Source organism: Mytilus galloprovincialis, chromosome 3 (genome assembly GCF_965363235.1).
Source record: "Mytilus galloprovincialis chromosome 3, xbMytGall1.hap1.1, whole genome shotgun sequence".
Classification (NCBI taxonomy): domain Eukaryota; kingdom Metazoa; phylum Mollusca; class Bivalvia; order Mytilida; family Mytilidae; genus Mytilus; species Mytilus galloprovincialis.
Window position 1 is genome coordinate 87,519,056 of NC_134840.1, and position 14,392 is coordinate 87,533,447.

The 14,392-nt window shown below is 33.1% G+C and overlaps 1 protein-coding gene across 1 annotated transcript; it reads left to right on the forward strand.

Moving 5' to 3' along the window:
- The first annotated feature begins 6,975 nt into the window (after positions 1–6,975).
- Positions 6,976–8,687, forward strand: LOC143069289 (alpha-protein kinase vwkA-like). The gene has a single exon (XM_076243846.1). The coding sequence runs from the start codon at positions 7,069–7,071 to the stop codon at positions 7,744–7,746; it is 678 nt and encodes a 225-aa protein (XP_076099961.1). The 5' UTR covers positions 6,976–7,068; the 3' UTR covers positions 7,747–8,687.
- Positions 8,688–14,392: the final 5,705 nt, after the last annotated feature.

The following is a 14,392-nucleotide window of genomic DNA, read 5'->3' on the forward strand; positions in this document are numbered from 1 at the left end:
ATATGAAGAGCAAAGTAATGTACATGTATTACAATGATTTATATATGTGTATATATAATGGATCAATGATGTTGATATAAATCAGATAAATATGGAGATAACCAACTCCATTCTTAGATTTTAAACCACAGCTAGTTCAGAACCACACATATATTTGAAAAGGCATATAATAATTATATCTTCAATTAACAGGCAAATATTCCCAAATGCCCAATTAAAACATTATCTGTACTCTCTATATATATTGATAACTTTCTGAGTTCAAACCATTTATTTTAAATTGCAACACAGTCACTTTTCAATGCCTCTAGGTTTTCTTGAATAAAAAGCCAATTAGATTTGTCACTTGTGTTTAACTTTTCACAACTTTTTTTTAACTTATTATTATATTATAATTAAATTCTTTTCTTAAAAACTTATAAAGGGGAAACTGACATTTATGGTATAGTTGCCAATGACATAACAGCCTGGAAACTTATCACCAGAGTCCAAGTCTCTGTTAGCAGTGACAGTTAAATTACAAGTCACTTGACATACATCAACAATTAATACATTCCATTGTTTTAAGGCAAATGAGGAAAATAAGAGTAACAATAGCTTTTGCCTTACTACATGCACAAGAGAATATTAGAAATTATAATATAAATTAGAAAATATCAGAGGCAAAAAAGACAGGACTTAGCCACTGGACTTTTAGTAAAGTACCCTTACTAACCCTTAGAGGAGCTGCTGTATACTAGAAAAAATTATATTGATGATTTGACCCCATCAATCAGCATTTTAGCATTACATTATTGTCAATTGCTATCTGCTCTATTTGTTCCAACCTGTCATGAGAGTCAAAATGTATTCCTAGGGTGGGAATTAAACCCATATATGTACGTTCATTTACTTTATTGTTCTTTGTGTACACAAAATGTACATGTCCATGAAATATATCAAATGCAAAAAATGCTGTAATGTATCATTACACCCTCATTAGTTAAGGACCAAGTAAAAGAAGTCCCTGCACCTACCTAGACGTATTTCTTGGGTAAGATTTATTATATAACTATTGAAAGTATAACACCATAAAGGTTATTGGTAAGTATATAGTAACATCAACGTGCATTTCAAGTAAACAAACTGTCAAACATAAACAATCTACCACGTGTTTGTCTGCTGTGCTTGAAAACGACCCATCAGGCTTATTTACACGAATTTTTGCTCAAGCAGACAGTTAAATATGTCCGTTTACGTTATGGGGTCTGTTAAGAATGTATTTGCTGTTATAAATTGTGTATGCATGGAAATATAAGGAAGATAACATTGATTTTTACCGTAACTTTTGAATACACAACATTCCCAAGGTATCCCCACAAAACACATGGCTACTTTGTAACGACGGCTGGTAACGTGTAGCCACTTTCTAACGGCAAATGCCATTGGATGATCTTCAAAGATCAATAATAAAATTGCTAATAAATGATTGGATACGAAATTCTGTCAGATTATAAATAGGTGAAAAAATGTAAACATTGAAATCCGCCATCTTGACGTAGGAAACAAACTAATTTTCAGTCTTGGATTAAAGGACATTGCGCACATTGCCAGCGTATCATGCATAAACAGTCATCAGCAAATATATCTTTCAATTTGTGTTTTACACTTACTTTTCTATGTTTTAGTTAATTTAATGTTTTAATTTACTACAGAATGGGACATCGTTCTCAAAGATGCCGTAGAAAAAATTATAGGTGGCGCTGTTTGTGGGCGTAAACATTTTACATACGGGTTCTTTTTTTGTCGACAAATTGACCTCTATCTGTCAGATTCAGGCGTTTGCCTTCCAACTGTGCGGGGGACGTGACCTGATAATTTATTTTAATATAATGACAGATTAAATTTTCCTGGTTTTGCTACGTTAATATTATAGACAACTATATATGCTACAAACGGTTTAAAAATGTTACTCCAAATCAAATAATTGAAATATAATTACCTTTCTGTGACTGTATAAATGTGTGAATTGATTTCCTCTCGATTTTCTACATGCTCGCTCTTGCCCTCTTGCGCACTCGTGGTATTCAACAACAATTTTTTGATATTGAAGATCGTTTGATTAAAATACAAATATTTCTAACGACAAAACATTTTCATATTATAAATTTTGCATTAAGAAAAATTAAAAAAACTGAGTATCCATTGAAAACATGAATTTAAAAGAAGTGATACGGAATTTTATTCTGCACTATATAGGTCCGCGGGTCTATAATGTCGGTTATCATTCCAAAACTAATTATATATGCATCTCTTTGATCTTTGCGCGAATTGAAAAGTAGGCGATGGCAATACACCCGAGGCCCCTCAGGGGCCTCTGATGTAAAAATCGGTCCATATTTAACAGAATGACAAAAGAAAAATAACTGTATTTGGAAAGAAGGTTAGATTATTTTTAGTTTTGTCTAATATGTTTTTATCACTAGAACTAGGAAATCGGGAAATATCGGATTATGCAGATTACATGACTCTGAAGTAGAGTGTTTGCAGAAAATAATTTGATGTCCGTGTAGTGTGCCTGATGGCGCCTGATAACTCAAATTTTAAGTTAAAGATTGTAAATTTTAATCGAGTGTAACACAAATATTAATAGTTTTCTCGATCGTAAAATGTAACTTAACATATTTATAGAAATTGTTTTAAGCACTAAGAGGTGGATAATTATACGCCCGTGATTGTCTCTCCATATAGTATGTATCAAGTTAAAACACAGATTACATGAACACCTTCTTTTTTTTAAAATTCAACCTGGTCCGAGATTGCTCTGGCGTCTGACGGATTTGTTTTGGGAAATTTATAAAATTTTCTTTTTGTTGAAATGAATGAAACATTAGACACCGGACTTTCAGTAAACAATTCAACAAGTGATTTGTTAGCAGTAAACCTCAATTATACATGCAGATTACAACTATTTGTTTCCTTACACAAGACATTTATTATAATTCAATATAAAAATAAGAAGATATGATTGCCAATAAGACTACTCTCCACCAGAGATCAAATGAAACAGAAGTTTTCAACTATAGGTCAGTCACCTTACAGCCTTAAACATATTTTAGCAAATCCATTTCATGTATGAAAAAAATTCTATTGGCCTGATTATTCACAAAACAAATAACAGAGAAACAAATAAGCGAATATAAAGAATTAATAGATATTTGCGATTGAAAATGATGTCCATGCAAACGATTATGTTTTTTTTTCAGTTTTTTTTTTTGGAAGGGGGGGGGGGGATCATATGGCATCTGTTTGAAATTAATCAGTTAGTTGTCAGTAATGATTTTGTTTCAAGGGATATAAAACTTGCCTTAAAAGTTGATATAGAACAAGACACAACTAGTCATCCACAGTATATTTGTGAGTCATGCAGAATGAAACTTAGGCGCTGGAGAAAGAACTTTAATAATCGGAAAGTAAATTTTGATTAGTGAAATATTTGTAAATGTTTATTAACATAGAAAACCTAAAAACTATAAATTGCAGGGGCGGATGCAGGAATTTTCGAAAGGGGGGGTGCTAACCCAGGTAACCCAGGGCAAAGGGGGGGGGGGGGTGCAAAACATATGTCCCGATACAAATGCATTGATCGGCAAAAATAAAGGGGGGGTGCGCACCCCCGGACCCCTCCCCCCCCTGGATCCGCCACTGAACTGTCAACTGTCAAATATTGGCATGGTCGTTAAATGTCATATCCTTGACATTTATGTATACATCCGGTTACTTCGGTAAATTCCGTAACTACGAGTATCCCGAAAACGTCGTTGAACCCATGCACCGATACAACTAATTGAAAGATGTCAAATTAATTAACAGATACTTAACGATTTTGCGGCATCGCACTATAAACGTTTGAAGTCGGTTTGTTGGAGTTCCTGTCAATATAATACTTCCATGCGATAACCTACAAATGTGCAAATAACAAATACGGAACTATATCCTGTAATACAAAAACAAATATCCCATTTCCTATTATTCATTATTTAAAAACAGAGGCATATTAGGGGACAAAGGATCTGTCCAACCCCAATGGAGCTACATATATGATCAGTACATATAATTTTTACGCATACGATTACAGTCAAAACGTTGGCTTACTTGGCCGACCTTTTCAAATTCCTGGATCCGTACCTGAAAAATGTACCATTATTGCAGTCCCTCGTGGAGGTATCCTAGTCAAATACACATACATATACTATAAATAACCAAATTTAGAGAAATTATCACAAAGTTGACAAGTTATTTCTGTATATTATTTATTTAGTAAGAGAATAAGCGTTTGTCACAATCAGGCCAGTCTTAATAATTTAAAAAGAATCGACTTTAAAGAGATAAAAAATTTTAGCCTCCTGTTTTATATATTATATTGTAAGTTATAGTATAAGTGTTTCAGAAAGTATTGTTTTCATTGTGTTTTGTTTATTAAATTTCTTTTCGTTTCGGTTCGTTCCGTTTTTATTCCGTTTTGCACTTCCCCTTTCCTATATTTTAATAAAAAATTTAAAAAAATCTAACTTTCAAAATGCGAAATGATAAAAACTGCACGTTATGTTTAGTACTTTAAAAGTTTGAATTAATCAAGATCTAAACTGTTTTAATTTAAACGAATTTTCTAATTTAAGTTATTTGGTGAAATTAAAAAATTCCCCCCAAAAAATGGATAATTTCGAATTAAGATATTTAAAACTTTGATAAAAAATCAAACAAACAAAAATTTGAAAACTTTTTAAAATGTTGAATTGATAAGTGTTACACGGACCATTTATACATTTAGGAGATAACTGTATTGTATTTTAAGCTCCGACGGCATCAATTGGGGATTTGATAGTCGCAAATTAAGTTTACTGGCGACGCGTTAGCGGAGACAGTAAACGGGTATTTGCGACCATCAAATCCAAAATTGATGCCGTCGGAGCTTAAAATACAATATTGTTATCTCCATTCTAATGAAACTGACAGAAAACAACGTTAAAACATGTATTTAAAATCTGTCATATGCCGTCTGCGCTTGCGCGTACGTCCCATAGCATCAATTGTCAATTGATGCCATGTAAGAAAGTGACGTTATCCAATCAAAATGAACGTTACAAACGTTGTTGCATTAGAATTAGAGATTGCTGACGATTTAGTTTTTGTATGCCCATTTATGGGCATTATGTTTTCTGGTCCGTGCATCCATTCGTCCGTCCGTTCGTAGTCCGTCTGTCTCACTTCAAGTTTTTGGTCGAGGTAGTTTTTGATGAAGCTGAAGTCCAACCAACTTGAAACTTGATAAATATGTTCCCTATGATATGATTTTTCCAATTTTAATGCCAAATTAGAGATTTTATCCCATTTTCACAGTCCACTGAACGTAGAAAATGATAGTGCGGATGGGGCATCAGTGTTGGGACACATTCTTGTTTAAACATGCAAAAATTGTTATTTTATCTTTAATATATACCCCCTCCCCCACAAGAAAAATAAAACAACAATAAACAGATCAAAACAGCAAACCTCATCAGTATCCGAAAGGTATTCTCAGACTCTGGCTACATCAAAATAATTTACAATATGTTTCGGTTAAAAAATCTGTATTTACTATGATTTTACAAATACAATGTAAATATCAATCGTATGTGTCATAGTATAAACTCGACTTTCTCTTGTTTACCAGAGCGGCTGGTTCATCACTGTTACCAGTTTTGAATTTTATCCTCCGAGTACCGAGGAAGCGTTATATTCAAGTTATGGCTTAGCGTCAGTGTGGGATCGTGTTCCTCGTTCACTCTAATTTTCCTTAGAGGAACTTTTGTTACTTCTGTTACCAGAAGAACACCTACTTGCCAATATTAAAATTGCCGGCGGTTTGTATCGTCTTGCCAGACCTTGTTTCCAGTTTTTTCCCTGCTGCCGATTTTATTCCACTTAAGATTTCTTGAATTATTTATTGCGGAATGATTGCCTAGGAGACAACCCAATTGTACATACAACGTTGGTATTAGCATCTAAAGGTAACCGCACAACCTTCAACAATAAGCAAAACATTTACCATATGCTGCCGGTTTTATTCCACACATTATTTCTTGAATTATTTTAATCTTTAGTTAATTTATTCTTATTTCCAAATCTATTTTACAACAAAAAAAGAAAAAAGAAAAAAAGTCCAAATATAGTGGAAATAAGAAACAAACGTAATATGTTTATTGTCATATGAACATAATTAGTTTATGACAAAACAAAAACAAAAAGACAAACAAAATGAAGCAATACAAAGAAAACTCTAAAAGAAATGAACAAATGGAAACAGTTAGAAGGATTCTGCACTCCGGCAGTTCTAACGATTTTTTTTTTTATAAAGGAGCTATATTTTTGTTAACAAAAAGTATCCAATAAACCTTGATAATGTTAAATTTTTGAGACAAGTCCTTGTGAGTTTAGCATTTCTTTTACTTTTTGTTCTAAGGTTACCTATAAAATTATTAGAAGGTAAACAATTTTCAAATGAATTATGCCTTAATTGATCTTAATTAGTTGTTTTGCTATATCAAATTTGAGAATTGCATTATTTACAATTACAAAGCTCAGGTGTGAATCATTTATTTGTTTATTTATAAGTAAACATGACCGTTGTAATCTCTATAAATAGATGGTTACTTTTTATGCAGGTAACATTTTACCGTTGTAATATCTATGAATAGATGTTTACTTTTCAAGTAATATTTATTGGTAATTTTCTATTTTTAAACATTATAATGTTCGAATGCGGTATGAAATTATTGCCTTTAAAGATGTTTTGTTTCACTTTTCAACATGTTCTTTAAAAGAAGAAATAATGTGTCAAAACATAACAATTGATATAACTATATAGTTTACCTTTCAAAAATGCATGACGAATGTGTCACAAGTTTATAAACTTGCAATATTGGTAAAACTTCAAATCATAATAACACCCGAGCTAATTTTCCAATCTGATTCATTGGTGTATTTCACAACCGTTACAGGAAAAAATATTATTACCAATTTTCATTTGAACACAGAAATCATTACAAGATGGCAGAGAAAATGAAAGCTCCTAGTGTTGACAGACCAGAATTAGCTAAACATGACAGTGCTATATTAGATTTAGCTTTCGCTATGGACTGTACAGGAAGTATGGGATCTTATATCAAAACAGCCCAGCAAAATATTCGTGAAATAGTTGAGACGATCGTAGCTTCAGAGAAAAGTAACGTACACTTAGCTTTAGTGGAATACAGAGATCACCCACCACAGGATGCTACATTTGTTACACGAACACACGATTTCACGTCTTCAGTTTCACAAATGAAAACTTGGTTGGATGCATGTAGCGCACAGGGTGGTGGTGACTGTCCGGAGGCAGTCGCTGATGCTCTCCATGATGTGTCGAAACTCAGTTGGCGAGAGGAAGCCACTAAAATTTGTGTGTTAGTATCTGATGCCCCTCCTCATGGACTGTCACAAAGTGGTGATTCTTTTCCCGAGGGGTGTCCAGCAGGATTAGACCCTATTGATATCACAAGGAAATTGGCTGAAAAGGGAATTACATTATACACTGTTGGTTGTGAACCAGCCATTCTGTCTTATAGGGACTTTTTCATGGCATTGGCTTACATGACAGGTGGTCAGTACACGCCTCTTGGTGGTGCGAAGCTTTTGACAAAAATTATTATTGGAGGAGCTCAAGAAGAAATGTCCCTTCAACAATAGATGGCCGATGTTGACGTAGAGGTTCAAAGTCGTATAGCATCCGGACACGAAATAGACGACGAGGCTATGACTAGAGACTTGCATGCAAAACTTGCTTCTAAAGGTGCAAGATCGAAACAGTTAGTGAGAAACAATGCTGAACTTGCTGGAATTTCATCAAAAGCAAAGGCTATGTCTTCACAGATGGACATGAAATCTGCTAGATCGGTCTTCAAAAGTTCAATGGTTGAAACAGAGCCCGTTATGGATGAAGCAAGATGTTCCGACATGTACGCAGCTATTGAAACAGAGACATCCCACTATCAGGTTAATCGAATGCTACAGAAATCTAAGGCACGTAACTTTTATAAAAAGTGAACATTTACTGAATTTTATTTGTATCTAGTTACAGTTGACGTTTTCTAGATAAACTATATATAATAACACATGTAAACCATATTTAATGTTATATAAAAATTGACATATTTTGGTAAGCCTTTCACATTTTCTATCCAGAAATTTTGAATTGCTCAAATTAGTTTATTCTATAGTTGAAACAATATAATAACAAAACTTTGAGTTGTCAAGCAGTCTCTATATCATAGTTTCATATTTCTCTCATAGTTGTATATCATAAGCTTTAACTCCTATACTAAGTGTGGATATCGACAGTTCAACAGTTTCACGCCAATCAGCATTTATTTTTTTTCAATGTTTTCAGGAGATTGTTTTCATTGTTTTCATTGTTGTTAATATTGTTTTTCGTTGTTGCAGGTTGTAGAATCTTAGAATTTAGAAAATTTTCTTGCATTTTGTACGCATGTTGTAATAAATATTTGTCATATGTCAAACAAAATATGAAAAACATGTATTTGTCATTTTACATGGACCGAACACATTTTAGATTGTAAATGTATGCGTATATTGCAATATTGTTCTGATAAAATTGTCATTAAATTGTTTTAATCGATTTTGATATACATTTGTAACCGAGGTCAAACTAAAAAAAAATCTCGGGTTTTGGGATCTCTTGTCTACCCATTTTATTTACATCTCATAATAATTATCTTTTCATTTGCCATTTTGACACTCATAGATGACCCCTAAATACTAAACAAAAATGAGCAAAATAAAAATAAAATCTTAACTCCCTTTATAAAAATAAGAAGACAACTATCAACCAACGTTCAAAAGAACTTGAAAACGTAAAGTCACTGTGGATGTAAGTCATTATAGGCGCACGACCTTCAACAATGAGAAACCCCATAACGTATAGTCGGCTTTAAAAGGCCCCGGCATGAAAATATGAAACAATACAATTATACAACGGCCTAATCTATAACTATTTTTCTATAGGGAAAACCTCTAATTCAAGAACCGATCTCTGATTTCGTTTTCCTCATATGAGCTACGAGCACACAAAATGTCATATATTCTAATATTTATCAGATTGAAACAATATAAAGAAACATGTATTTATCTCGCATAAAAAACCAAAAGGTCTTCAGTGAATTATGGAATTATTCATTAGGAAAAATTGTAAGGCAATATTATGTTGCAATATAACAAGTTTGCTTTGTTTTTTAAACCGACTCACTCACAAGCTATCTAGCGAATAACACTGTCAATAAATAAATGAACATTTGTAAGCAATGAATTAACAAGAGACATTATGCCGATCACAAGTAATTTGGAAATTGAACAGGTGTATTTTTATGCCCGGCCGCTATATAAAACTAGATTAAGTTTTACCCTTGTCCGTGCAACCCAACCTTGATTTCTGTTTTCTAACTTTAGATTGCCTGAAACCAAATGTTATGAAACTTATACATTCCTTATTACCACAAAACACAGACCAAATTTGAATTTTGGTGGCGTTTCTTTAATCGTTCTATATATAGTTATGCCCTTTACGAACGAAAAATAGGCTGAATTTTTAGTTTTCATTCACCTTACTTGAGTTTGCCTCAACCAAATGTTATGAAACTTAAACAAAGCTAACAACCTGACAACACAGATATAGTTTGATTTTGAAAGCGTCACGTAATGCCCATTTATAAATGGAAATTTCTGAAATTTTCCTTCCTTGTTCTACTTTTAGTTTGCCTAAACACAAGTGCTAAGACACTTATGCACAATGCTTATAACCACATGTGATTTGTTGGTGGCGTCACTTTTACCAAATGGAAAAATTGCTGAATTTTCGTTTCCGATCCTAACTTTAGTTTGCCCCAACCAAATATTATAAAACTTATAGGCGATGCTAATTACCAAAAAACACAGAACAAGTTCGAATTTTGATGGCGTCACTATTATCGTTTTGGAGTTACAAACAATGCTGGTCTCATTTCACTAACTTAAGTTTTCTGAACAAATGTTCTGAAACATATACACAATGCTCATTACCACAACACTTAGATTTAGTACACTGTACGCCAAATGTGATGCTCTCTAAAATCTATTTAGAGAATTCTGACATATTCCCCTATTTATTTAAATTGAATCCTATGTACTTTAAGTCAGTTCTTACAGCATTGCCTTATTCATATTGAGCTAAAAGTTCCGACACGGAAATGTCATACAGAAAAATGCAGTCACACACAAAACATCCGTCAATTTCCGGTGACGTTACAACTTATAGTCAGTAAAAAGTCATTGTAACCAGTACGGGTCAGTCTGGAATGCGGTTTGATAAAATTGCTCCCCTTGTTTATTTCGCTAGATCCTGTCAAATCATGTTATTTCGCTACCTCCAATGGTAGACGCTACATCGATGGGTGTCGTCAAGAAAGGTACGATTAAAGGAATCAGTTCGGAAATAGACGATCACCATTGATATAGGTGAGTTGTTTAATGGTTGTTGCTTTGTGATAAATGCATGTTTTGGATTAATTCATAATCAGGAATAGCTGGAAAGGAAAGAAACGTGTTGCTACGTGAACCCAGAAAGGCCGGGACGAATTTTAAAAAAAATCTAGAGACGATCGTTCTGAGTGTGCCACCTACACGTTCAAACGTGTACACAAGCACAGTATTCCCTATCTATGTAATGTGTTTTCATAATTATGTGATATAGGGCAAAAAAAAGTAGCAGTTTTTTGTGTCTTGTTGTTAGGCATTTCCAGGGAAGATAATGTTATTTTTTACGGTGTGTTTGATAGGTTTGTTACATTGTAACATTATATAATACACACTCATAAAGTGGATTAAAATAGCCTCCCACACTCAATTAACTAAATTTTAATTATTCTATTTACCGTAGTGCTATTATATAAGACGTCGGAGGTTCATATCACTTATATTCAACGTTTTTTATATCCGATTTTTTTATACGACCGCAAAATTTGAAAAATTTTTCGTCGTATATTGCTATCACGTTGGCGTCGTCGTCGTCGTCGTCGTCGTCGTCGTCGTCGTCCGAATACTTTTAGTTTTCGCACTCTAACTTTAGTAAAAGTGAATAGAAATCTATGAAATTTTAACATAAGGTTTATGACCACAAAAGGAAGGTTGGGATTGATTTTGGGAGTTTTGGTCCCAATATTTTAGGAATAAGGGGCCAAAAAGGGCCCAAATAAGCATTTTCTTGGTTTTCGCACTATAACTTTAGTTTAAGTTAATAGAAATCTATGAAATTTTGACACAAGGTTTATGACCACAAAAGAAAGGTTGGGATTGATTTTGGGAGTTTTGGTTCCAACAGTTTAGGAATTAGGGGCAAAAAAAGGGCCCAAATAAGCATTATTCTTGGTTTTCGCACAATAACTTTAGTTTAAGTAATAGAAATCTATGAAATTTAAACACAAGGTTTATGACCATAAAAGGAAGGTTGGTATTGATTTTGGGAGTTTTGGTCCCAACAGTTTAGGAATGAAGGGCCCAAAGGGTCCAAATTAAACTTTGTTTGATTTCATCAAAAATTGAATAATTGGGGTTCTTTGGTATGCCGAATCTAACTGTGTATGCAGATTCTTAATTTTTGGTCCCGTTTTCAAATTGGTCTACATTAAGGTCCAAAGGGTCCAAAATTAAACTTAGTTTGATTTTAACAAAAATTGAATCCTGGGGGTTGTTTGATATGCTGAATTTAGAAATGTACTTAGATTTTTAATTATTGGCCTAGTTTTCAAGTTGGTCCAAATGGGGGTCCAAAATTAAACTTTGTTCATCAAAAATTGAATAAATGGGTTCTTTGATATGCCAAATCTAACTGTGTATGTAGATTCTTAATTTTTGGTCCAGTTTTCAAATGGTCTACATTAAGGTCCAAAGGGTCCAAAATTAAACTAAGTTTGATTTAAACAAAAATTAAATTCTTGGGCTTATTTGATATGCTTTATCTAAATATGTACTTTGATTTTTGATTATGGGCCCAGTTTTCAAGTTGGTCCAAATCAGGATTCCATATCAAGTATTGTGCAATAGCAAGAAATTTTCAATTGCACAGTATTGCACAATAGCAAGAAATATCTAATTGCACAATATTGTGCAATAGCAATTAATTTTCAATTGGAGTTATCTTTCTTTGTATAGAATAGAAGTTGATAATATATGTTGGAAATTTGCCAGACATGACTATGATGTCATTTTCTATTTTTATTTGCCAATAACTTTATGTAAATAACTTCATTGGAAATTTGCCAATATAAAATGTTGCTGATGAAGCTTTTTTTCCTTATCTTATCTAAAATGTTTTTAGATAATGTATGTTGGACATTTGCCAGACATGACTATGATGTCATTTTCTATTTTTATTTGCCAATAACTTTATGTAAATAACTTCATTGGAAATTTGCCAATATAAAATGTTGCTGATGAAGTTTTTTTTATTGTTTTATACAATAAACAATGTATATTCACTTTTACTACCAACCAATCTTTACCATTCAGTGATAACAAGCACTTTATTTTACATTTTAATATTTTATGATGTATTTAAAAGAGTAGTTATTGTTGCAAACTCCATTAGAAATTTGAATTGATATCAGTTTTGGAAAAGGGGAAACGGGGATGTGAAAAAAAAGGGGGGGGGTTAAATTTTTCTCATTTCAGATTTCATAAATAAAAAGAAAATTTCTTCAAACATTTTTTTGAGAGGATTAATATTCAACAGCATAGTGAATTGCTCAAAGGCAAAAAAAATATTTTAAGTTCATTAGACCACATTCATTCTGTGTCAGAAACCTATGCTGTGTCAACTATTTAATTTTAGATTTAAAAAGTTTGAAGAAGAAATCTTTAATTGATTTGTAAAATTTTGACATTTGTTTTGTGTAAAAAAAAACCATGTAATGTCAAAAATTTGATCACAATCCAAATTCAGAGCTGTATCACGCTTGAATGTTTTGTCCATACTTGCCCCAACTGTTCAGGGTTCGACCTCTGCGGTCGTATAAAGCTGCGCCCTGCGGACCACCTGGTTTTACTATTGATGTTGAACGGTTCATAGTAAAAAAAAAATCCGATAAAACCGTTGAATGTAAATGATATGAACCTCAGAAGTCTTATATATTGTCCTTTAATATAAGACCGGAGATTCATATCATTTACAATCAAAATTTTTTTATCGAATTTTTGTTTACTATCAATGTTGAACGGTTCAACGGTTTAAAAAAACACCAAAAATACCTTTACAATTCTACAATATCTGTTTACAGAATGAGACAGATATTTCGTATTCTAAAACTAATTTTTCTCACATGTTTGTTAGATATGTTGAAAATACAGACAAATGTTTAGTGCGTATATCCATCCCCTCTTTTTCAATTCATTAGTTCAAGATACAGCTCTGACGAATATGCAATAACCTAACATTGATAATTTAGCTAAGTTAAACAATAAATTCAGTACATTTTTCTATCAAGTGAAGACCAATGAAAACATTTGATATGATTTGGAAACATGGCCAATTAAGTAGGATCTTGTGGTTTCGTAGACATAAATGATAATTCAACATTTTCGATTTAATTTTTTCTTTATTTCATATTCTAGTATACTTAATAACATGTTTATATTTTGTGATGCATCTGATGTATAAATCCAGTGGCAGATCTGGGAAAGAGCTCTTAGTTCCGATCCGTTTGTACGGGGAACATGTAGTTGCTGTCCCCTCTTTAATTGCCTATTATAATTTGTTAGTATCTGATGCCCCTCCTCATGGACTGTCACAAAGTGGTGATTCTTTTCCCGAGGGGTGTCCAGCAGGATTAGACCCTATTGATATCACAAGGAAATTGGCTGAAAAGGGAATTACATTATACACTGTTGGTTGTGAACCAGCCATTCTGTCTTATAGGGACTTTTTCATGGCATTGGCTTACATGACAGGTGGTCAGTACACGCCTCTTGGTGGTGCGAAGCTTTTGACAAAAATTATTATTGGAGGAGCTCAAGAAGAAATGTCCCTTCAACAATGGATGGCCGATGTTGACGTAGAGGTTCAAAGTCGTATAGCATCCGGACACGAAATAGACGACGAGGCTATGACTAGAGACTTGCATGCAAAACTTGCTTCTAAAGGTGCAAGATCGAAACAGTTAGTGAGAAACAATGCTGAACTTGCTGGAATTTCATCAAAAGCAAAGGCTATGTCTTCACAGATGGACATGAAATCTGCTAGATCGGTCTTCAAAAGTTCAATGGTTGAAACAGAGCCTGTTATGGATGA

Coding starts and splice junctions, on each gene's coding strand:
- LOC143069289 (XM_076243846.1), top strand. CDS start 7,069: ATGGCAGAGAAAATGAAAGCTCCTAGTGTTGACAGACCAGAATTAGCT.